The sequence below is a fragment of the Coprinopsis cinerea genome (genome assembly GCF_000182895.1).
Source record: "Coprinopsis cinerea okayama7#130 chromosome 11 map unlocalized cont3.11, whole genome shotgun sequence".
Classification (NCBI taxonomy): domain Eukaryota; kingdom Fungi; phylum Basidiomycota; class Agaricomycetes; order Agaricales; family Psathyrellaceae; genus Coprinopsis; species Coprinopsis cinerea.
In genome coordinates, this window is record NW_003307534.1 from 1,878,866 (window position 1) to 1,901,457 (window position 22,592).

At 51.6% G+C, this 22,592-nt stretch overlaps 12 protein-coding genes across 12 annotated transcripts; 8 read left to right on the top strand and 4 right to left on the bottom strand.

Annotated features, from left to right (window-relative positions):
- Nucleotides 1–250: 250 nt before the first annotated feature.
- On the top strand, nt 251–1,981 carry CC1G_08963 (hypothetical protein; the record flags this gene model as incomplete). The annotated part of the gene is made up of 7 exons (XM_001838747.2): nt 251–295; nt 352–496; nt 553–726; nt 807–1,087; nt 1,142–1,220; nt 1,283–1,662; nt 1,724–1,981. 7 exons carry the CDS (start codon nt 251–253, stop codon nt 1,979–1,981), a joined length of 1,362 nt encoding a protein of 453 aa, XP_001838799.2.
- Nucleotides 1,982–2,754: 773 nt separating this feature from the next.
- On the top strand, nt 2,755–4,066 carry CC1G_08962 (hypothetical protein; the record flags this gene model as incomplete). Its single annotated transcript, XM_001838746.1, has 5 exons — nt 2,755–2,848; nt 2,896–3,176; nt 3,238–3,316; nt 3,377–3,756; nt 3,815–4,066. The coding sequence occupies 5 exons, from the start codon at nt 2,755–2,757 to the stop codon at nt 4,064–4,066; spliced, it is 1,086 nt and encodes a 361-aa protein (XP_001838798.1).
- A 474-nt stretch (nt 4,067–4,540) lies between these two features.
- Nucleotides 4,541–5,859, top strand: CC1G_08961 (hypothetical protein; the record flags this gene model as incomplete). The annotated part of the gene is made up of 5 exons (XM_001838745.2): nt 4,541–4,628; nt 4,690–4,970; nt 5,027–5,105; nt 5,161–5,540; nt 5,605–5,859. 5 exons carry the CDS (start codon nt 4,541–4,543, stop codon nt 5,857–5,859), a joined length of 1,083 nt encoding a protein of 360 aa, XP_001838797.2.
- Nucleotides 5,860–6,179: 320 nt separating this feature from the next.
- CC1G_08960 (hypothetical protein) lies at nt 6,180–7,585 on the bottom strand (the record flags this gene model as incomplete). The annotated part of the gene is made up of 3 exons (XM_001838744.1): nt 6,180–6,767; nt 6,822–7,133; nt 7,193–7,585. The coding sequence occupies 3 exons, from the start codon at nt 7,583–7,585 to the stop codon at nt 6,180–6,182; spliced, it is 1,293 nt and encodes a 430-aa protein (XP_001838796.1).
- Nucleotides 7,586–8,860: 1,275 nt separating this feature from the next.
- On the top strand, nt 8,861–10,279 carry CC1G_15751 (hypothetical protein; the record flags this gene model as incomplete). Its single annotated transcript, XM_002910276.1, has 5 exons — nt 8,861–8,954; nt 9,044–9,324; nt 9,380–9,458; nt 9,520–9,899; nt 9,959–10,279. 5 exons carry the CDS (start codon nt 8,861–8,863, stop codon nt 10,277–10,279), a joined length of 1,155 nt encoding a protein of 384 aa, XP_002910322.1.
- Nucleotides 10,280–10,893: 614 nt separating this feature from the next.
- CC1G_15752 (hypothetical protein) lies at nt 10,894–12,394 on the top strand (the record flags this gene model as incomplete). Its single annotated transcript, XM_002910277.1, has 3 exons — nt 10,894–11,218; nt 11,272–11,524; nt 11,608–12,394. 3 exons carry the CDS (start codon nt 10,894–10,896, stop codon nt 12,392–12,394), a joined length of 1,365 nt encoding a protein of 454 aa, XP_002910323.1.
- A 466-nt stretch (nt 12,395–12,860) lies between these two features.
- CC1G_08958 (hypothetical protein) lies at nt 12,861–13,657 on the top strand (the record flags this gene model as incomplete). The annotated part of the gene is made up of 2 exons (XM_001838742.2): nt 12,861–13,249; nt 13,369–13,657. The coding sequence occupies 2 exons, from the start codon at nt 12,861–12,863 to the stop codon at nt 13,655–13,657; spliced, it is 678 nt and encodes a 225-aa protein (XP_001838794.2).
- Nucleotides 13,658–13,779: 122 nt separating this feature from the next.
- CC1G_08957 (60S ribosomal protein L14) lies at nt 13,780–14,849 on the bottom strand. Its single transcript, XM_001838741.2, has 4 exons — nt 14,786–14,849; nt 14,464–14,506; nt 14,329–14,399; nt 13,780–14,247 (listed from the first exon to the last, which is right to left on the bottom strand). Exons 1-4 carry the CDS (start codon nt 14,789–14,791, stop codon nt 13,954–13,956), a joined length of 414 nt encoding a protein of 137 aa, XP_001838793.2. The 5' UTR covers nt 14,792–14,849; the 3' UTR covers nt 13,780–13,953.
- A 768-nt stretch (nt 14,850–15,617) lies between these two features.
- CC1G_08956 (hypothetical protein) lies at nt 15,618–16,912 on the bottom strand (the record flags this gene model as incomplete). The annotated part of the gene is made up of 5 exons (XM_001838740.1): nt 15,618–15,824; nt 15,891–16,264; nt 16,331–16,409; nt 16,483–16,763; nt 16,822–16,912. The coding sequence occupies 5 exons, from the start codon at nt 16,910–16,912 to the stop codon at nt 15,618–15,620; spliced, it is 1,032 nt and encodes a 343-aa protein (XP_001838792.1).
- A 1,039-nt stretch (nt 16,913–17,951) lies between these two features.
- Nucleotides 17,952–19,710, bottom strand: CC1G_08955 (hypothetical protein; the record flags this gene model as incomplete). Its single annotated transcript, XM_001838739.2, has 7 exons — nt 17,952–18,221; nt 18,272–18,317; nt 18,375–18,751; nt 18,804–19,051; nt 19,107–19,441; nt 19,495–19,538; nt 19,609–19,710. The coding sequence occupies 7 exons, from the start codon at nt 19,708–19,710 to the stop codon at nt 17,952–17,954; spliced, it is 1,422 nt and encodes a 473-aa protein (XP_001838791.2).
- A 511-nt stretch (nt 19,711–20,221) lies between these two features.
- Nucleotides 20,222–20,946, top strand: CC1G_08954 (hypothetical protein; the record flags this gene model as incomplete). The annotated part of the gene is made up of 4 exons (XM_001838738.2): nt 20,222–20,384; nt 20,437–20,475; nt 20,537–20,689; nt 20,747–20,946. The coding sequence occupies 4 exons, from the start codon at nt 20,222–20,224 to the stop codon at nt 20,944–20,946; spliced, it is 555 nt and encodes a 184-aa protein (XP_001838790.2).
- Nucleotides 20,947–21,387: 441 nt separating this feature from the next.
- CC1G_08953 (hypothetical protein) lies at nt 21,388–22,305 on the top strand (the record flags this gene model as incomplete). Its single annotated transcript, XM_001838737.2, has 4 exons — nt 21,388–21,489; nt 21,562–21,622; nt 21,678–21,740; nt 21,800–22,305. 4 exons carry the CDS (start codon nt 21,388–21,390, stop codon nt 22,303–22,305), a joined length of 732 nt encoding a protein of 243 aa, XP_001838789.2.
- Nucleotides 22,306–22,592: the final 287 nt, after the last annotated feature.

Consider the following 22,592-nt stretch of genomic DNA (forward strand, 5'->3'; position numbering starts at 1 on the left):
TTTGAACGTAGCTGTGGGACCACGGTATGAAGACGATGCTTATCGGTGGAGGGGCGTCCTTCCTGGGCGTTCAACACAGCAATGGCGTCGTCAAAAGCGAAACGCCGAGCCCTCTGTTACTACCCCCGATGTACAGTACAGTAACGTACGGTTCTAAAAGGCTGTTTGAGAGGAGTCTACTCATTCGAGTGGTAAAACGAGCAAACGAATACACCGGTACATGTCCTAAGATGGGAAGTGTGCGCTCAATATGCCTTGGCAACTATTGGAGCTACGATCAGCCTGCTCGTCACTCGTAGAGCTATTTAAGTACGCTCTGGCTCGGGTCTCAGGGTTTACTCCTGCCTGCAGATCTTCGCTACGATCTGCGACAGCCGTCAGAGCGTTGCGCTTGAGCCATCGAAAGCGGTACCGAGTGGAAATCCTTCGCGTTTCATGGTCATCATAGAATGTGGAGATCAGAAATACTTCCAGGATGGCATCACGTTCAAAGTTCGTGGGTACACGAGCGCTTCTAACTCTGAATTAGTCTTTTTTCACTTCGGAAGGCAGAACAGATCACTCCAAGTGGAGCCACTGAGAGAGAGAATAAATGGCAGGAACACGCGAAAGGTCTTCCCAAGCGCTACATCCCTCCCCTCAGCAAATCCATGGCTCCTAGCAAAGAGTTTGTCGACCGGGTGGCCCTACACACGGCAATGACCTTCTACGTGAGTGATATTATTGGTATATGTACGACGGGTCAGTATCCATTTTGCCTCGAACTCTACGCGAAGTCCTGTCCTGAGCGCTGACCGCCGCCATAGGACTCCAGCTCTTTCTCTGCGTATATGGTTTGCATTCCTTCTTCGCAACGCCCATTGAGCGCAGAAAGGGTCGGTTTCCTTATATCGTCCTGAGCTTCGTCATATTCCTTCTCTTCGCGTGCATGACTGGCGTCGACCTTGCGATGAACTTCAAGCTCTTGTATTACTCGGAGCCTGGGATGCCCTACTACCGCGCGAGGATGCAGGCGTACTCGGAATCGTTGCGCAGTACTTCCTTGGGCCTTCTCTACTCGTTCGTAATCCTCGGGGACGGGCTTCTGGTGAGCGTTTCTCCGCTTTTCATACTCTATTGGTAGAGGCTAAAGGACCTCCAGTTATATCGGTGCTTTGTCATCTGGAGTGACCGATGGTGGATAGTCCTCCTTCCAGCGCTGCTATACTTGGGCTTCGTAGGTGGGGCATCTGATCACTTTCATGGATATGTGATCAAAGTTACTTATAAAGTTGGCACTTAGGCCTGTCCCTCACCGCCTTCATTCGATTTGTGACGAAAGTCACAGTGACTACTCCCAATGGGAGCCTGATAGCGCAGCAGATCACCATCGCATACACCTCCCTCACAGTCGCGATGAACGTGATCGCCACGGCACTCATCGCCTACAAGATTATTCGCGCCCAAAAGGCATGGGCCAAAGCGATTCCCTCCAGAAACATGAGCGTATACAACTCGGCGGCGCGACTGGTCATCGAATCTGCTCTCCCGCTGACGATCTGCGGGCTCTTTTACCTGATCTTCAACGCCATCAATTGGTCGTATCGAACGTCTGAAGGGGTCCCAAGCATCACGTACTACACCGCTGCTAGCATCTTCAGTTCGCTATATTTCAGTTTTGCGGTAAGCATAAGGCCAAGTTCTATGTACCGTAACTCCGCATTGGCTGACTGGATTTCGGCAGGCGCTCTCACCTCAGATGATCATCTTCAGAGTGACCACTGGGAGGTCCCACATTCACCGTGGCGACCTCGAAACATCACTCAATCCCGACAGTAGACCACTGGGCAACATTGCATTCAATAACGGACCCATACAGCAATTCTCCTACCTCGGAGACTCACTTTCGAGTCAGGTGGAGGAAGGACGGGTGATCACGGCGGAAATTAGCGATGATTCTAGCCTGGGTGCAAGGGAGCACAAGGGTAAACCTACCACTTAAACAAGGAATGAAGTTCCATTATGTTACTGAAACGAATGATTCGAATGGCTGTGAGCGCCCTGGTAATACATAAATGGTCTGCCTTGAGGATGGTAACGAAGGTTTAAATATGACAGCCGCCGAGAAGTTGTTGGACTCTAGCGTTCGTAAGATTTCGTTGAATTCCATACCGCGATACAAGGAAGGGTAGGCGCTTCCCTCTATTCAGCTCTATTCCCGTCACTCCATTGGCTACCGTTCCCGAGATTCAATAGGCGCCAAGCCTATTCAATGCCGGAATGATCTGCAGCCCGTTTCCACGGTATCTATGCTGCAGAACTTCGCGATGATGCGCTCACCTGGTGTTACTTAAGTATCCCCTTGTTGCCTGTGCTTTGATGCGGTAAACCAATGGAGATCGCAGATCAAGTCCAATGAGCACCAACTTGGAGAACTATGCAGAGCCTGAGGGCATTTCTCCAAAACAACCTGCGTGGAAGAAAATAGATTGGCTGATCATGACGGGCTTCATGGAACTCATGTAGGATAGGTGGAGCGCCCCGACCGCCAGCTTTCAAAAATAGGCAAGCCTACGATCTCTTCGGAAGAGGAGAACCAGAAGCCGACTAGAAGCTCGCTGTGGTGCCACCACCTGGGCGCTGTCAGCCACTTCTTATTCAAACGAATCAACAGACCTAAGTTTGCAATTGGATCACTATCACGCGAATAAGTAGTACTAAAGGGAGAGTCGGGAGCGCTGGTCGAAATGAAGTCGGAACTCACCCCGGACAGCCATGTCTACCGCTACCAAAGAATTCATTGAGGAATATGCCTACAACAGAGCAGCGATGTCCGTTGTGGGTAATACCATTGCTGTGCTTGCTTTGGGTGCGTCTAAGTGGAAGACTTCGTCCTCTATTCCTAACTCGCCACAGGCATGCAGCTCTTGATGTTCGTCATGGGACTCTCGGTGTTCTTGACGACTCCTCTCGTCCATAGGAAGGGACGCCAGCCGTACATTATCCTCAGCTTCATCATCATGGCTCTATACGCCGCTGCGACCTTCCTCGACATCGCCAAGGAATTCAGGATTTCATATTTTTCGGGACCTGGAGTGGATTACCACAAGAGACGGACCGAGTTGAACAGAACGACAATGACTGCGGTGTCTCAAGGCCTAATGTACCTCTATACTGCCTTGGGCGATGGGCTCCTGGTAAGCCCATGGCTATGATTGCGATAGATAAAGAAGAAAAATTGAAGGGATTTCATTGCAGCTGTATCGATGCTACATTATATGGCATGACGTCCCTTGGGTTATCGTCCTTCCCTCCCTTATTTATCTTTCGTTCATAGGTAAGTGTATACGTTTCCCCCTTCTCGGAAATTCCGTCGATGTTGATAGTATGCCACAAGGGATCTCGATAGCAAAGTTCACCAGGTTGGCTACGAAAGTTTGGGGGAGCTCCGAGCACCAAGCCTTGGTGTCCCAGCAGATCAGCATCACATACAGCGCCCTTACTGCTGGTTTGAATTTGATTGCGACAGTCCTCATCGCGTATAAAATCATTCAGGCTCAACGCACCCTCTCGAAAGCTCTTCCGGGGAGAGAGATGGGTCGCTATAGTTCTGCAGCGCGACTCGTGATTGAGTCCGCAATACCTCTGACGATCTTCGGCCTCTTCGATGTGATCTTCAGTATCTTCCTTTACGCGACTCGAGTGGAATCTGGGCTCCCAAACATAAGACACGAAACTGTCGTTAACATGGCGGGAATCTTGTATTTCAGCTTTGCAGTAAGCTTGCCTCGGCGTTCACTAGTAAGAGACCAGCTAATAATACTCTCTCCCTCAGGCGCTCTCCCCGCAGATGATTATCTTACGAGTGACAACGGGTCGGTCACATATCCGACGTGGAGATTTCGACTCATCATTCCACCCTCGGAGTAGACCACTGGGGTCGTTGGCGTTCAACCATGCCCCTGCACAGCATCTCTCGAGCATTGATGATTCCCTTACGAGCCGTGCTGAGGAAGGGCACGTCAGCGTCCAGGAAAGTAAAGATTCAACCGTGGCTGCGGAATCAAAAGCGACAGCCAGGCTGTGACTATTACACTTGTAACTGGTATCCTTGTACTTTTACTTTTTATACGGAGTCTTTCGAACGTAGCTCAACGGAGGCATATTCATCCTCCGAACAGAACCGGAGCATGTCATGTAGTATAGCACAGTGATAACAATCCAGCGCCCATTGTGATCGGCGACCCAGCGGCGCTCCCAGGATAGTGCTGTGAGCTCTGGGGTCTAGTCAGTTATCTCGTCGGGCGGAAGACTGGATCAATCCACGAATTTGCCCCATCACAGGCTACCCATCAGCCATCACGATCTCCCGGTTCTGACAATTGGGCTCGGTTGTTTGCATTCTCCTAGTATACAGGCTACAGATAACAAGTATTGAATGTCAAGGGCGCCCGTCTGTTCATATTACTGCAATCGGGATAGTTCTCACTCTTACGACCAACATAAAAGCAACGCGGAAAACTCAGCATGGGATTACGTCGAACGCTCGTCAACTTGAACCATGTCCACCCAAGAGTTCCGTGAAGCTTTAGCGCTCCGTCGAGCTATATCCTACTATGTGAGCGACTTCACTGGGGTGTTTACCATCGGTGAGTCTCTTTAGCCTTTAGGTAACATGATCTTCGAATTGCGCGCTCATACTTCTCCCAGGGATCCAGCTCCTTATGTGCACATATGGCCTATCGGCCTTCTTGGCCACGCCGCTCGAACGAAGAAAAGGGCGATTGCCATACATGATTCTGAGCTTCGTGATATTCATTCTTTTTGTGACTATCACGGGGTTCGATCTTCCAAAAAACTGTCAAATCTTGTATCTGTCAGAGCCTGGCGCGTCATATTATAATGAACGGTCGCGAGCGATCAGAGGTGCAATGGCTACAGCTTCTCAAGCTCTAATCAACGCCTTCGTAGCGCTGGGAGACGCCCTCTTGGTAGGCCCTTAATCACCCTGGATCACGATACGTGTTGACTTTCTATTCCCTACCAGCTTTATCGGTGTTATGCTATCTGGAACGACACCCTCTGGGTTCTTGTCCTTCCAACGCTGGTCTTCCTCAGCTATATAGGTAAAGGGTTGAAGATACTTGATTGTCCGCACTGCATTTGACACGCACTCTACAGCACTGGCTTTAACTAACATTGTTCGATCAGCAAAGGGCATATCTGGGAGCTCAGAGAGCCAAATCCTCATATCACAGCAGGTTCAAATCGCCTACACCTGCCTCACAGTCGCCCTGAACGTAATCACGACATCCCTTATAGCCTACCGAATTCTCCGCGCACAGCGCCTTCTCTCAAGATCCCTTCCCGGTCGCAAGATGGGTGTTTATTCCGACGCAGCGAGGATAGTGATCGAGTCTGCCCTCCCCCTATCATTGTTCGGCCTCTTCTATGCTATTTTCAATACCTGTAACTGGGCCTCGCGAACCTCAAGCGGTCTTCCGAATTTGGACTACTACCTCACTTCTAGCATTTCGAGCTCGGTGTACTTCTGCTTCGCGGTTCGTATCCTCTCTTTATTCAATTTATTTCTGTGCTCAAGGCAAGCTCAATCCTCCCGCACAGGCCCTGTCACCTCAAATGATTATCTTCCGCGTTACGACAGGTCGGTCGCACACACACCAGGGAGATCTGGCCTCGTCGGTTAATCCGGATAGCGAGCCGTTGGGGGCGCTTGACTTCAAATCTGGGCACGCGGACCAATCGAGCATTTCGAGCTATGAAGAGGAGGAAGACAGTGTCCTCCCACCACACGCTCGTGACGATCCGAACGCAATAACGGAGGAACCGAAGTTTGTAGCCCGTCAAGCCGAAGTCTAAGTTCTGTACCAGATAATTTTAAGCCACTCGTCTTATTGTACTTTGTATACCGTGGTCTCATAGGGGTTTGGTTTGCTTCTGGACGTTGGATTTATGTATACAAACAATAGAGTACATCAGGATGCCCTTTGTACACGCAGGAGAATGTTACATCGGCAATGCACTGGAAAAGCTAAATATACAGCGAGAGGCATAGAACGAACGTAATAAGGTGTAAACCAACAGACTGAACAAGAACGAATGAAAACGATATAATAAAATGGGGTAGTCAGGGCTCAGACGAGCCACCGGTTAGAAAGTGGCAGGTCGCCAGCGACGAGTCAAAAGGCAAACAGCTGTCCATAGGGAATAGGCGTGTACCTCTCCGGTGTGGGTGGTTCGAAGACGTCTATTAGATATCCGTCCTCTTCGCCCTCCTCGAGCGCATCCTCTCCCTCCGAATACTGGGTTGGCGTGTCATCGTCTTCATATCCTTCCGTACTCTCGTACTCCCCCGAGGCCTCGTACCCTTCCCCTTCACTGTCCACACCCAGCGTCTCCTCTGGCGACGAAGCGAAAACGAGTCCACCATGCTTTACAACTAACCCCTCAACCTCGCAATCGTCCACATCTTCCTCCCTGATCCCGAAGCGCGCAAGCCGCTCTGCGATGTCGTCCGTCTCGTCAGAGTACCCGTCCCCGAAATCGTCTTCTTCGTAGTCTTCTGAACCGGGGAGAGCATGGAGGGAGGAGACGGACTCGGGTGTCCCGGGTAGAACGAGGTATTCGCCTTCAAAGATGTCGTCGCATCTGAGGGTATGGTCGACGTCGTGGAAGAAGGGGAGTTCGCAGTACGCGCTGAGATCGGAGGAGGAGGCTGAGGCGTCGCGAGAGAGCGAGTGCACGAGGGATGCGAGGAATTCTTCTGTCTGCAAATATAGTCAGTATCACATATCTCACAAAGAATACATGGACGAACGTACCTCGCACATGTGTTCGAACCCGAAATCCATTTCACATCGGGTCCTGACAACCTCGACGATATCGATAAACCACCCAAGTTCGATCCTCAGTCCGCTGTAGCTCATCGCGCGGGAAATGATGACCACCATACACGCAATGTGGAAGTAAGGATCAGTGAAGTTGTCCGCTATGAGCTCGACAGAGCTCTGGAGGGAGGAAGGTGAGAGCAGGCCCATGGCGTAGAGATCACCCAGGAAGGAGGAGGTGGAGAGGAGGTCGTCCTCGGTGCAGGATGACCGTCTGAGGCTGTGGTACGATGGCGAGAGGGCAGTCTGAAAAGATTACCAAATCAGCAACCGAAGTTCCAAAGAGGAATGGTGAAATAACGTACTGTCCAGCAGGTATTGAAACCTTCGATAGCGAGGGACTCTAGCTCGTCCCTAAATTCTTCTGCTACTTCTGGATACCCACGATGATGTAGGACGGTGTAGGTCGCTTCTGCGACTAGAGCAACTGTACGCGACGTCTGTGATGCGGAGATACCTGCTTCGTAGATGAAGGATGCAACAGTGCTGACCGAATTCCGCAGTTCTTGCCGTTTTCTCGAAGTTTTGTGGGAATGACAAGTCAGACTGGACGTCGACGGGGCCTCTGGATCCACATCGTCCGTTTCGAGAACCGAAAGGAGGACATGTACAATTTCAGCAGCTTTGGCCGCGATATCGTCGTGGTCGGCGACGAGGAAACGACGATCTGAGCGGTAACGGAGTCTCGAATATGACATCTTAAGGAAGATACTGGCGTTCGCGGTAAATGCAGGTGGTGGTTAAAGCGATCAACAAGAAATCCCCAGCGTTCACCGGTTGGCGCTCGATTATAAAGCTTTCTAGGAGTGTCAAAGTGCTTCTTGGAGGACAATGGGCCAAGGCTCCGGCACGAAGAACTCTGGGACGGCAGATCCGGTGTTCTTTGTGCTCCAGAGTGCTGTGCCACACCGTATGGACGCGTCTATGAGGCTGTACAATGAAAGGGCGCGGAACCAGAGCCTTTGTGGTGGTAGTCGGCGGGAGAACGCGTCTTGTCGAGTGGCACTCGCTGCAAGGTCGGTCGGCGGAGGGTCGTAGACGTTATCTTGGGAGAGATAACACAGAGATTCGGCAGGTCTTGTGTAAGGAGATGTGGGCTGTGAATGAAATCCGACTGTAGAGCTGGTTTGTTGGAGGAGAAGACGTGGTAAAAATTGGTCGAGTGAAATTATCGAAGGCGAACCGTGTCCAGTCCCAGATGAGTCACTTGAGCCACTGCTCGCGAGGCAAATAGTTCACAATGTGCGCTCCGGGCCGGAGATTATGGATGCGGTACGAGCAGATCCCGGAGTTTGTCCAGTTGAAGTTCCAGGTTCCCAAAATCGACAGGACTACTGGGATAGCGATTGTACCAGGTGCCTGCAACCATGGATATCGTTACGGTTGGTTATGGCTGACTCGAGCATCGTCGAGACGTCCAAGAAGATCTTAGTGGGTCAGCATGGGGAATTTAGTTGCCCGTAACGAGACTGGGAGAGTATGGTTTGGAACAGCAAGGAAAACACGAGGACAAGTCGTGACCTGGCGCGAAGGTGCTGTTTGTTGTTTGTTCTTGTTTTTGTTCGGGCGCTTAAGCTTCTGCTTGGCCTGTCAGTTTTCAGGTCGTGGGTTCGAGTCAGCAGAGATACAAAAAAAGCGGTGGGCATTGGGCGCTCGACGGCGTTCGGTCTCGGTTGGCCTTCTTCCTTGTTGGCATACTTGAGAGATTTAATTATAGTTCTAGAGGATTCATTGCTATCTCATTCCTCCTACACTGTATAGGAACCAAATAGAAGTCTCTGATAACACTCCTAATGGTGGTTATCAGTGGTATCCATCCTCAGACTTTCTATAGGCGACGGCGTCAGATAATAATCAGGTCTTGTACGATAAGGCCTTGCAGAGCAGTGCATAAAAAGGGTGGCCTCCTGCATACTGTTGGAAAAGGAATTAACATCCACTTGGGATTCTCTCTCGTACCCTCCCATCCAAGCATGTCTTCACTCGATGCTGAGTTTATGGATCAGTACGTCCTTCGTATTGCAGCCATGACCTACTTGAGTGGTGTAATTGGAACGTTAGCCGTCGGTAAGTAGGTGCCGCCTATTACTATCTCTCTCGAGTTCTTCATTCACCTTTACCTTTCCACCTTACTTCACCCTTCCGTTATTATATAGGAATACAACTATGCATGTTCACCTACGGCCTACTCGCCTACCTGACGACATCCCAAGGCGTCAGAAAGGGCCGGCTGCCCTACATCATCCTGAGTTTTGTCCTACTCGTACTCCCACTGGCTGTCACCTGCTTGGACCTCCGAGACGAGTTCAGGCCGATATACCAAGGTGGACTTGGGATGGGGTATTACCAGGAGAAGATGCTGGAGGAGAGAACGTGGAGCCCGGTTGTGTGCCAGGGGTTATTCTACCTAATTCTTGCGTTGGGAGATGGGATTTTGGTGCGTCGTTTTCGTGATGTGTCTTGGAGGATGTTGTTGAATGGATATTTTCTAGGTGTATAGATGCTGGATTATCTGGAATGATTTCCTTCCAGCCGTCGTACTTCCTGTCATACTATACCTCGGTTTCATAGGTACCTTGAAAGCCTTCGCCCAATTCAATGCTTAATCTGATTATCCCAATACTCCTACCAGGCCTCTCTCTAGCCCAGTTCACCCGCTACGCAAGGGGCACCATCTGGAACAGCGACGCCGACCGACTGCGAGACCGGAAAATCAACGTTGCGCGTGTATCGCTCTCAGTAGCGCTCAACGTACTCGCAACTTCGATGATCGTCTACAGGATCGTCGTCGCGCAGCGTGCCTTATCACAAGCACTCCCCGGGCGGAGACTCGGGGTGTACACCACCGCAGCGCGGATCATCATCGAGTCTGCTTTACCACTGTCGATCTGCGGCTTACTCTTTGCCGTGCTGAGTCCGCTGACTTGGGCGGCGCTTTCGGGTGATGGAAGGCCGAATCTGCTGCTGCTTACTGCTGGGATACTTTTTGATATTATGTATTCTACGCTTGCGGTGCGTTTCAGTTGTCAGAATCTGAAGTTGTTCCGTGTGGGCTTATAACATTCTCACAGGCGCTCTCCCCTCAAATGATCATCTTCCGTGTTACGATGGGACGCTCGCATATACATAGTGGTGACCTCGGTTCTTCGATTAATTCTGACGACGAACAGTGGGACGACGTGGAAATCGACAATGACCCCAAAGATCATTTGTCTGTTGTGGAAGAGCCAGTGCACTATGAAGCTTTGAACCGGCTCGAATGGGATGTCGGACTCGGCGATGCCCACCGAGAGAGCCGGGATGGAATTTGGGAAACATCTCGAGTTGGGGAGGGAGAGCTCGTGGTGGGACATAGTAGTGGGTTGCACCGGAGGAACGAAGGCAGTGCTTGATTACTTGATTCTCTCTGGTCTAAAGATATTTTTTTTACTTCGGGGCCCGGGCGCTGATTCGAATCTATTTTTTGGGTGGCCTTGGCATTCTGGTTTTTGACGCCCGTCACTGATGGGTAGGTAATTATCGAGAGACGGAAGGTCCTCGCAACAGATGAGTTATCGAGACAGATAAGCAAGACATACCCTTCTAAAGTTGCATGGAAATCTCATACTTAAAGAGACGATTTGTTACTTGAGTTTCCCGGTCCAAGAGACGTACATATTTATCTCTCTACCCAGCTAGCGCTTTTACAAATAATATACTGTAGCACATTGGCGCCCAAAACATGTATCCATCAGATGGACCTAATATCGCCCTTCCATTGTTGTGATAACTGGTAAGTACTGCATGTTGGCGGTGGCGTTGCTCGTGCTACCAACAGTCAATTCAACGAAGTGATCATCGAAAACACAGGAAAAGATCCTCGCCCTTGGTATACTAAAGTCACCTCACCGGCGCTGAGAACCTCACCTCAGGCCCCACTATCCACCCGCTTACCTCTCAGGCTCCATCTAATGGCCAGCGGGCTGGCCTTACCTGCCCTATGAGTCATTCCTCTCCAACTAGGATCATGTCTTCAGGCTTTCCCTTAACACTAACCGCTATCCTTTCTTTTATACTCACCCTCACCCTCACCGCTAGATGCGTGTCAGGGAGGAACGTCACAGAGCGAATCGACAGTGCAGATACCGGTCCTTACTCCGTAACTGAACTTGCTCGGGTTATCTACCATCCTTCGGTGAATGGGGCGTGGATTTCTGAGGCAGGGCTGGCCCCAAGTCAGAACGCACCGGACCCCGGCAGAGCGTACCAGAAAACCTACACCTACACGAACGGCAACTATAGCACGTCGGATGAGGGCTCGGTAGTCAGGTCAATCGTCGTCGATTTCTTCGGTACGTCTCTTACCCCTAATCCATACGCACAATAACCTCATTTTGGGTGGCAGGCACGTCAATCACAGTATACTTCATCGTCGAGAACGAGTTCCCGACCGAGTGCGATGTCACTCTCGACGGAGGGCTCGAATTCAAGTTGAGGCGTCGCCCCGGGTTTGAATCTAGCAGCGAAGCTTTCTCCTACCAGGTCCCCCTTATCACATACACCAACCTCGCTGAAGGAGTCCATCGTCTCGAGATCCAAGTCGTTTCAGACACCCTGGAGAGAAGAAACTACGTCAATTTTGACTATGCTGAGTACTCGTGCGTACCTATTCCATTCACTGCAACCTTGGCTGTTCTGTGATGCCAGTTGACTGTGCATTGTGCATACCTGTCCCTTTCAGATATGACACGGATAGTGCAGATTTGTACCTTCAAGGGAAGCCAGACACCCCCACTCCCACGCCCACGCCCGCACCCGCTCCTCTGCAGTATATGCAAGAAAAGACGCCGGACCACATGATGACCATCCTCTGCGCGATAATCCTAGCATGTACAGTCGTCCAACTCATGATTGGAATAGCATGTACAGTCGTCCAACTCATGATTGGAATAGGCGCTCTTTTCCTGTTCATCCGATCACGATCACCACAACGCTCCCCCAGACTCGCCCCTTCACCCTTCTTCGCCGGCAATTTTGACACTGGTGGTCATGGATCACCATCCCCATCGATATCGACATCAACAGCGACGTTGACCCAAAAGAGCCAGGCTTCAAGGTTCAACTTGAACATCAAGAAATGCGCATTTGCGGCACTGGCCTGCCGCAGAAGAGCCCGTTCAGAATCAGATACCACTGCGTCGACGGTTCAGAGCCAGGGCGTGTCTGACACTGGTACTACTAGTAGGCCGGTAGACGCGCGGTTATCCGGCTCTGTGGACCCCCAACACACTCCTGACACATCCTACAGGAATAACAGGACTGGAGAGGGGAGGGAAAGCGAAGAAGGGCCTGTAGAGGTACTGGAGGTAGCGGCGGAGGATGTGGATGTGCAAGGGCCCATCTCTACATCCACGAACCAAGACCGCAACCACTACGCCATCACCAACTTTCTCAGCTGGCCTAATACGTCGCCTCCGTCCTACCGAAGCACCAAAGCGTCTTCCGAGCTAATTTTGGGAAGGTCATGACACTGAGTACTTACTGAGTACTGGCATCACCTGTACCTGTATCTACTTGCATGACCTTATGGATTTACATACCCTCCAAGTCTGACGGGTTCGAACTTCGTTTCGTCCCTCCCCCTGCTACATTGTCAAAAGCACATCACAGCCCTCGAGCCTCGAGTTCACTGCCCAAGATTCCCGAGAAACCTGTCTGTTTATTTCAATATGACTCATGACGTCAGGGGTGATTCGTGGTTCCCGAAAGCCAGCCACCTCCGACCTACTTTGGTTCTTTTCAGACCTTGTCACGAACGACGACCACTACTGCTAGTACGAACGGACGACAACCACCACTCAGCGGATATCTCAGCCCCACCCACCTCCACCTCCACCTCCCTCAACTTGCACAAGCGAACGATAGCTGGGCATTAGCCAAGCGCCCAAACGCAAGACCAACCCAAGTGCCCAAACGCGGAAAGCACTGGCGATAATGCAGCTCGACAAAGACAAAGCTATAAGCGCGCAACCACCCAACTTCCAATCACCCAACCCCAACCAGGCCAACGCCGCACAGTCTTCGCCTTCGCCTTCGTCTACCTCATCCTCGGCTCACGACACACCTTCATCCTCAGAAAACCCCGCACCTTCCTCCACGAAACCATCCTCGTACCCATCCTCTTCCTCTTCCTCGTCCTCCTCACCATCATCGTCACCAAAACAAAGAACCCTGCACATAACATCCTACGGCCACACAATCGGCCCCCTCGCACCCCGTCCAACCCTCAAGTTCGACGTCCGCGCCCTCCCAAACCCACCTAAACACGTACGGTCATCTCAATTGGGGATCTACAAACCTTTACAGGAGTGGTTTTTCGCTAGGTACGAGAGCCCCCTTTCGTGACCGAGCCCTTCCATCAGATTCACGGAGTTCATTTTTCACCTCTGATCACCTCGTTCGTCTTCATCGAACTACGGAGAAACTAACAGAGTAAGAACAGGGAAGAAGTCCAAACCCGCTTCCTCACAATCTCATCCAAGATCGAAGACGCACTCCAAATCGCCGAAGCCAACGACCAGAACGACGTCTTCATCGGGGTATGCTGCCAGTTGGGAAAACATCGCAGTGTAGCGATGGTCGAGGCGCTGGGGAGGAGGGCGTGGCTGGCCGGATGGTCGGTCGAGGTCGGACATAGGGATATGTTGCGGCGGCGGGGTCAATCGTCGAAAGATGGGACGAGGACGAAGGAGAGGAAAGTCAAGGAGGGGTATCGACAGCAGCCTGAATGATCAGATGAATGGATAATGTTTCGAGTAGCGGATGTCGATAGACCGGGGGTGTCAGCTGATAATCACGATACTGGACGGTACGCACCAGGATGAGAAACAAGGAAGGGAACGACAGGGCCAAAAAGCAGGAGATCATAGCGCATAGCATAGAAAAAAGAGGCGTGGCGAAACATACAAAATGCTGCATGAATACAAAAAGAAAAACACAAGCGCTCGATCTCCAACGACGTGATTTTTGTCCTCTCTCCTCCTCCTCCTCCTCCTCCTCTTCTCCCCACCTCTCACACACCAACACCTTATGCCGAAGCCTTAAGAGCCTTCCTAACCAAATCCCTCCGCTGCTTCTTAGCAATAAGGATCTTGAATCGGTCAAAGTCGTTCAAGGACTTCCTCTTGGCGATGGCCTCCCTCTTTTGTGCCCAGGCGGACTTGTTCCACTTGTCGACGATGGCCTCCTTCTCGACGAGCTTCCTGACGACGCCGGTGCCAGCGCCGCGGGGGAGGCCGGTGAGTTGGAGCGAGGTGAGGACGACGTGCTTGAGGGGGAAGGGCTGGCGGGGGACGTCGGTTGTTGGGCCGTCGATGATTACCTATTCGCGTGAAAACAAAAATAATCGTAAGGTTAATTGGGGATTTTGGGTGAGGAGAGGGAGAGAGAAGGGGAGACGAACCCGGTTCTGGTCGATGATTTCAGTGATGACGGCGATCTTGCCAGAGAAAGCACCCTCATTGAGGAGGACAACTACACGTTCGAATATTCAGCCTTTTTCCGCCCTTTCCGTACTGACGAGTTCAGCTCTCCGTACCTCGTCCAACCTCGACGAATCGCTTGAAATTTGAAGTCTGGGTCTAATAGAATCGAGGTTAGCATCGTGTTTTTGAGGGGGATCGTACCGTCCAGAACGCCATTCCAAAAGCCCGAGCCCAAACCCAACGCCAAAACCTCTACAACTCCCAATCGCCTAAGCCCAATCCACCCAACCCAACCCAGTCCGCCAAGAACGTCATCCGCTTCCCAATCCACCAATCCACCCTCAAAATCCCACTCCCTCATCCCATTTCCACTCCCAAAACAGCGTTCTGAACGGCACCTCTGGACACACACCACCGAAAGAACGTTATGCTCACCGACATCGTAGGATCTTGCTGAGGGTGTTAGTAGGGGTCGTCGAGGGCGCGCGGCGGCTCCTTTTTTGGGTTGTTGTGTTGATTTGGGTTGTTTTGATGGGAGAAGAAGGTTTGGGAGGCTGATCGATTTGAAAGTCCGATGGGTGATGGGGGTGATGGTGCCGCGTGCGGCGAGGTGGGGTTCCTGGGTTAATGCTCTAAATCCTCTCAACTGCTCTGTTCGATGGTCTCATCACTGGGACTCTCATGCCTGTCGGACGTTCCACCACCGGACTTGTCCTTGAGTGACTTACTCGAGCTCCTCACCTCATCGTCGACGTCTATGACCTCTCTCGGAATTGCCACCTGTGATATGTACTACAGCATGTCGGATGCGTGTCGAAGTGGAGCAACCAACCGTCTTGACTTGGCCTCGAGAATCGCCATTTCATCAGTCTAGTCTAGTCCGGGGTTCTGTCGTGATTCTTCATGTAGCTCGCGACTCGCGACTGGGGTGAATGGGTCCGAGTCTCTTGACTTTGACTGCCCCCGGTGCGAGATTGAAGGGGTTAGCTTAGCGACGACACGCCCCTCCTCCTACGATCCTACGCCCATTCTCATATTGTGTGGAAAGCCTGGCGTGCGCAGCGCCGTCCCTTTCCCTGGGCACTCCAAACTCCGCCATGGCTCAAGCATAAACTCAAGCAGGGACGAAACTAATACAATTATCTGATTCTGTGTCTACGATTCTCCGGGCCATAAATCAGTTCGACAGCACATTCTGGCCATTTGCGACAACTACACGGGGTTCGATATACTACTTGATGATACGCTTGTTCAGACTTATGGTATCCTACACTTTTTCGTTTGAAACAGTCGCTCCTGGACCTTCCTCGAGCCTACTGGACAGTGAATCGGTCGAATGTCCTGTGTGCCCATCACCGAACGCGATGGGCTCCAAAGGTCGTGTTGCTGGATTGATGGAATACTGGAGGTCGCCGTAGTGTGTGTGCGAGCGTCCGGTGGTGACTCGGAAGATGATCATTTGGGGAGAAAGTGCCTGACCAGTCACAGTCAGCCAAGGATCCATTGGACTCGAAGAAGTAAGTACACCAGATGCACTCACCGCGAAACTAGCATAGAGAGAGCTGAAAATACTCGCGACGGTACTGTACGTCAGACTATTCGTCGCCGAGTCCGAGCCCCAGTTGACGATATTCAAAATCACAGTAATGAGGCCGAAGATTGCTAGCGGCAGGGCGGATTCGATGATGATCCTCGCTGCGGTATTGTACATGCCCATGTTTCGTGCTGGAAGCGACCTTCGTATGGCCTGCTGCGCCCGGATAATCCTGAATGCAATGAGCGCCGTAGCGATTACGTTGACGCCTACAGTGAGGGAGGTGTATGCAGTCGAAATACGCTGCGATTTGAGCGCTTCGTGCTCCGAGCTCCTCGTGGTCCCCGCGACGAAACGGCCAACATTACCAATTGACAGCCCTGTAAGTAAGTGCAGTCCCATGTGTCAGGGGGCACTATCAGAAGTTGGACCGCTGAACACTTTACCTAAGAACCCCAGGAACATAAGTATTTGTGGTATAATGATGTACCACATGTGGTTCCAGATGATGTAACATCGGTAAAGCTTTGGTTAGAGGCGATGATCAGTTTACGATAAGTCGGTACTAAGTACTATCATCTGCGGCGACGGCACTTACCAAAAGAGCGTCGCCCAAAGCGACGTAGCTCAAGAAGAGGCAATGGGAAGCGATTTCTGTCCCTTCGCTGGCGGAGGAATTCCGTCCCCGGATGTACTCCAACCCAGGACCCGTATAGTACAACGCTTTGAAAGTAGCCGAAAGGTCGATGCCCGTGGGGATCACGGATAAGAATAGGATCAGGAAGCTCAGAAATACGTATGGGAGCCGTCCTTTTCGGCGCTCCGGAGGTGTGTCGAGGAACGACGAGAGGCCGTAGACACACATGAAGATTTGCAGCCCTGTCGCGAGGTTGTTAGCAAGGAATTGGGCGACGTGATGACACCTATGGATGCATACCAGCCTCAAGCACGGCTATGATATCGCTCACGTAGAACACCGCTGCGAAGGCGAGTGCGTACTGCTCGATGTACTCTGGTGAGGCAGCCATTGTTGTGAGGTCCCGGTGGGTTCTTCAGGAACGAGTTCTGGAAGGTGAAGTAGACTCTTATACGCATCCTCACTGCCCGTTGACTGATTCTGGCTGTCTGTCGACGTGATGCAGATGCTGCTTTCTCCCACAGGAAGCGCTCTACCTCCCCCGACGCCAAAAGCAGAAGGGAATCTTGGAGTAAGTAGATACACAATCTTCGCTGAGGCCGAATAGAATGGAAGCTCTCCATCCACAGTGAGACGTATCTCCTGGTTTGTCGCTCAGTGAAGTTCTTCGTTATCCTTCATGTACCATCGACTCCGTTCGTCATGGTCGTCTCGTGGGTCCTTCAAGTTTCAAGTGCTAGTTTTGAGGGCCTATCGCTCGCTTATGGAGCCTCGACGATCCTTCCGGAAGAACTGGGCCTGGACGCTATTGAGTCGTGGTGTTGGGCGGCTGCTTGGCTCTGGTCCGTTTTGGAAGTTTTAGTGCTCGGGCGTCGCGGATCGTGTTATCGTTGGTGATATCACCCCTGTTGTTGTCAATGTTCTGGGGGCGTAACGTTATCGTGCCTACCTTACCTACCTGATGAGGGCATACTGGGCTGCATTGGCTGTGTACTAAGTATACTGCTTTTGAACCGTCATGACCTGGTGCCTGAAAGCTGAAAAACGGTGTTACGGCTCGAACTTCGCCTTTCAAAGTCTAAGGCCTAAGGGCCCACATCCAAATAAGGGCAAATAATCTATACAGACTGTGACGTGGTTGAACTTCCGTCGGATATCTACCCCCACCGCCGTTCAGCCTCGCCAAACTCAGTCGACGAGCTGCGAGCGATTGTTTTTTGGGGCGTCAAGAGGGACTAGCAGACAACCTTGAACCTGAACTCCTACGGTTTACCTCGCCAATTTCTTCATCTCGGCTCCGGATTCCTCTCACTGGTACTTGGTGGTGTCTGTCTTTTTTGGGGCATGGTCTCAGACGTCCAGTGGTCTCTGTGGGATACTTCCGGGAAAAAATTGAACTCATGGACTGGCGATGAGCGCTGTAAAGATCTCTACACGGAGTTCATTCCTCGGTACTGGATCGGCAACTGTGACTGCTTTTCTCCTTTCTTGCTACCACTACTCCCTCCCCCGAGCTTCCTCTTCATTCGCCTCCAACATGAGAGTCCCGTGATATGAAACGATGCCCATACCGCGAACACCGCAAGGGTTACGACGCCAACAATTGTTCCGTAGATCCAAGCTGTCGGATGGAAGAGGTTTGGTTTGCTGGTCGAGTCGCCTGGCTGGTAATCTCTAGCGAACTGCGTACTGAACAGGGACTGAAGGAAATCAACGGGTTGTATCTTTGAAGAGATGGAGGTGAACTTACCGCGACAAAGGATCCCGGGAGAAAGAACATGGTAAGCAGCGCAATTCTACGAGGGTACATGAGCTGATAATTATTCCCGTTCCGCAAGGCATGGCTATCTTACGTTGTCATCGACGAGCTGTCCTTCCTCGCATCAGCTGCTAGCTGCGAGCTCGTGGTTGCCAATTTCAAGTTCATCAAGGTCGACAAGGTGGTGAGGCTGTCTCGTATCACCGCCTGTCGCGCCTGTACAGTTCTCTCCATGTTGTCCAGGAGCGTCTGCGTCGCATCAGGTACGCTCATCCACTGCGTTTCCGCTCTTGAAATAGCGAGCTTGACGCGCGTGTTCGTCACCTGTCGGAGGAGAGATAAGACGCGTGCCTTGTTTCCGAAGGCGCTGTCCATCTCGTAGACGGAGATGTAGGCTTTCTCGAGGTCTTCGACGCCTTCTTCCCCCGTCTGGTTTAATGATCCTGACCTCAAGGCCTCCAACCTCTGTAGCTATCGGAAAGGTGAGTTCCTCACTAGCGAGATAATGAATGCTTTTCCTCACCGAAACCCAGGTCTTCTCTAGCCGAGTGGTGTACTCACGGTACAGTTTCTCCTCGTTGCATATCAAGGAATCGATTGCCAGGAGCGGAATCTTTGGCATACGATCTCTCGAGAATAAGTACCTCAGTAGGTTTCCGGTCGCCTCTGGGCCGCTGTTGTGGATCACGTAGGTGGAAAGGTCGGTATCGAGGCGATGGCTGAACCAAACCACAGACCAGGTACCCGTGACTTGCGTGATGTAAACGCCATCTATTCTGTCTTCAGTGGATGAAAATGCAGAACACTTCGTCGAGACTTGACGTACTCAGAGAATTATCTTCTGGGCGAAGCGCCTCGGTCCAGTGTCGACTCGGGAACTCCACAGGTTGCATTTCTTTCTCGGGATCGGCTGGCTCGCTTTCGAGCATGGGCATGCTTCTAGGCGCCTCAATAGGTGGTGGCGGTGGTGGAAGTTCGAGAACGGTCGAGTTGGAGTAGGATAGAGCACCATCGAAAAAACAAGGGGAGACACCAAGGTTCTCTGCTAGCCAAATGATGGCGCCCACTTCGTCTGCCTCGCGTGTCTTCCTCGCTGTCGATAGCTCGTCTTTGCTACTTCGGTTTCGATTCTGTGCCTGGGGATCCTCGTAGTGCAGCGCTCTGGCAACCCTCTCAGCTTCGCTTGTCCGTTTCTGCCGAACAGGTTGGCTTACACGATTCTCAGGGAGTAGTACTTCGCTGGATCGTCTCCTGGGGGCTATGACCAAGGGTAATCAGCATTCAAACTTCAGAAATGTCTCAATGGGACGGAAACTAGGGCCACCTACACCAAGTATCTCGTCTAAACTGTTCGCTGATAGTTCTCCCCTTCTGATACCGGCCGGTCGACCATCCAATCCGACTTGGACGACAGACACACTGTCTGACATGAATCCGATATGGGTATATGGGCGCTTCGCCGTCCTTGTCGAACAACAAAAATCCCTCGCGCGCTTAATCCTATTACGCATATTGTCATCAGGATTCAGGCCTGCCGCATTCCATCTAGCTGTAGCCTGTGTGTGAGTTCACCTCTTTCAAGGAACTTACATAGCGCCATCCCTGCTCGAGGGTCGCTGAAGGATTGGTTCCAAGACACCGTCTTATATCAAGCCCGATGTCTGCGGACTGGTCTGTCAAAGTGACTTGCTGCGGTTGAAGGAAACAGGTGTTATGGAAGAGGTTACTTATGGCGGTGATATATCACTACCCCAATCATGGTTCGAACCCTTGACAGAACCTTATCTCTCAGGTAAGTCTTCGCGTACTGCCGAGTGTAAACACTGGTACACAGGAACGAGGCAGTTCAGGTTCGTTCAAACAGCTCCTTGCTCACTATTCCATCCCGACTTCATTCGTTCACCGTCCCCTCGCTCAAGCAGCACCCCTGGAGAAAAATAGATGGCTTTACGCGGCGAATTGGGATTTTTGGGCAATCTCGACGGATGCAGGGATGATGGAGAGTTGAAACGGCCTGTTTCTGAGTCGGAGGAATGGGAGAAGTGGAAAGAGGCGACGAGGAATGGAGGGGTGGGGCTGCGAGTGAAGACTTCAGTCAGTCGAAGTGAGTACCATCAAGGCAGTATGTTTGTCCAACGTGCTGACAATGAAGGAAGCGCATTCTCGAACAACATCCCCAACCCAGGGCGAGTCTAGTGAGCGCGCAACATACCTTAATCTACTCTCAGAAGCTGAACTCGTTCTCTGAGTCCACAGAGACTGAGTCTTCGATGGCTGCCGAAACTGCGGACGGGCAGATTACGAAGAGTGACTCAAAGCTGACGCCCCCTCCTTCCAACGGTAGTCTTCCACCGTCGAATACACTGGCTACAAGTACAGAGATGGCACAGAGCGAGGATTCTCCCCCCAGTAAAGGTTGATTTCTCGCTATGACTTCCTGATTTTCACCTCTGAGTCTCCCACTAGGTTCCGATAAGCGCTCACATCTCCGAATATCAACGTCTCAGAATCGCGATGGGCTACAGAATCCCAAACGACGCGACTCGTCCGATGCACCTGTGTCCCCTGGAAAATCCAAAGGGAAGCGGAATTGGTTCAAGATGCTATCGCCCATGAGGAGGAAGACATTGGATCAGGCACCAGAGACACGGAAGGACGTTCAGTAGATCAGATGTGATTTCGCGGCCCTGCATCGCTGTTATGCCACGCAGCTCATTTACTTTGGAGCGAGAAGATGAACACGACCGAATAGAACAGTCTTGAATGCGCCTCGTGGCCTCGGAAAGCGCAATACCTCCGAACATTGGGCGTCTAATTTAAGATTATGCTTGTGAGAAGTGCCCAATGCCATCGGAACTCTTCGGCGCCGACCTTTTTTCACAGCCCCCATGTCACTCTTTCCAACCAAATCTGTAGACATATCAAGGGTTCTTGTTACGAGTGTACCGGAGATAGAACTCTGCGGTACATTTATTTCGTAGAGCGTAACTGGCGCTTCTCTAAATCGCATATCAGGGGGCGACGAGTTCTCACAGCATACAATCTCACGACACCCAGCATCACTCACTAAGCGTTGACCATTACCACTCTTCTCTTCCGCCGCCAGGATGGGCTTCTCTGACAACGAGAGGCTCTCCAAATCGCCAGCACCCTTTCGTGGGCTCAGAGGATCGGACTCAGAGGAGGACAAGCCTAAAACAGAGGCGGACGTATGGGATCGCTATCGACGGCTGGGCGTTGGAGCAGGCGAGTCTACGTGCGCTGAACTCAACCACCTATAGGCTGACGATGAGCCCGTCCCAGTCACTCCTCACAGGACCCGTAGCGACGAGACCAGCTCTAGTGAGCTCTTGTCCATTGGCCTTATCATTAGGGGTGAACCTAACGGAGCTATTAGAGCTGCGCGACAGGAGTACGGCTCGAGAGAGGAAATCCGACAGCGATGTGCCGAGCGCGATGGGTAAGGACCCCTTTCTGCTGTCGATGAGGGACCTAGAGGTTGACGAGTACATTTGGAAGGACCGATTCGTCTGTCGAAATCAGATCAGCCCCAATCGTCACTTCAAGCAAAGTCACCAACTCATAACGAGGTTTCTCGTCCTGACGAGGGCTTGGTTAAACTGTCCAAAATTTCCGAAGGAAGGGCCAGTACAAGTCAGGACGGCGAAGCCTCCACAACCTTCTTACCAACGCCGCCGAAATCGAACAAGAAAAGGCGCCGGGATCATTCTGTAGATACGGAGAGGCAGGTTAAGAAAAGTCGAGAGTCCCCGCCCGTCGTTGACAGCCCTCTTTCCGTGGAGCGCGAGCTGAAGAAAGGCAAGAAGACCTACAACACCCCACTACAGCAGCCAAATCTTCTGCCGACTCCCAATCTGACTCCAGATAGCGGTAAAAAGAAGAAACGATGGCCAATGAAAGAGGTGATTAAATCGTATACATCAAAGAATTTCAAGTTGCTTCGCCCGCCCAAAGTCACTCGCAAGCCAACAAACACCTCCGAGAAGACTTCTAGTCCCTCGTAGAACGTCCGTGTTCATATTAGGCTGATGGTCTGAATGAGATGGTTTTGTAGCCCCTCGCATTAGTTAGGACGTACCAAATTATGCATATTTTCTTTCTCTTCGACCTCGTCAACCTTCCCCGCCATTTGATGACGGCGGGGATACTCAGAGAGGAAACAGCGAATGGGCGGCAATCAAACGGCCCGCTGTAGGTTGATGCGATCAGGGTTCGGGTTTGTACGGCGGAAAACAGGTTTGCCTTTGTCCGGTAACCACAACCCAGCAAAGTTTGAACTTCAACGGATTCA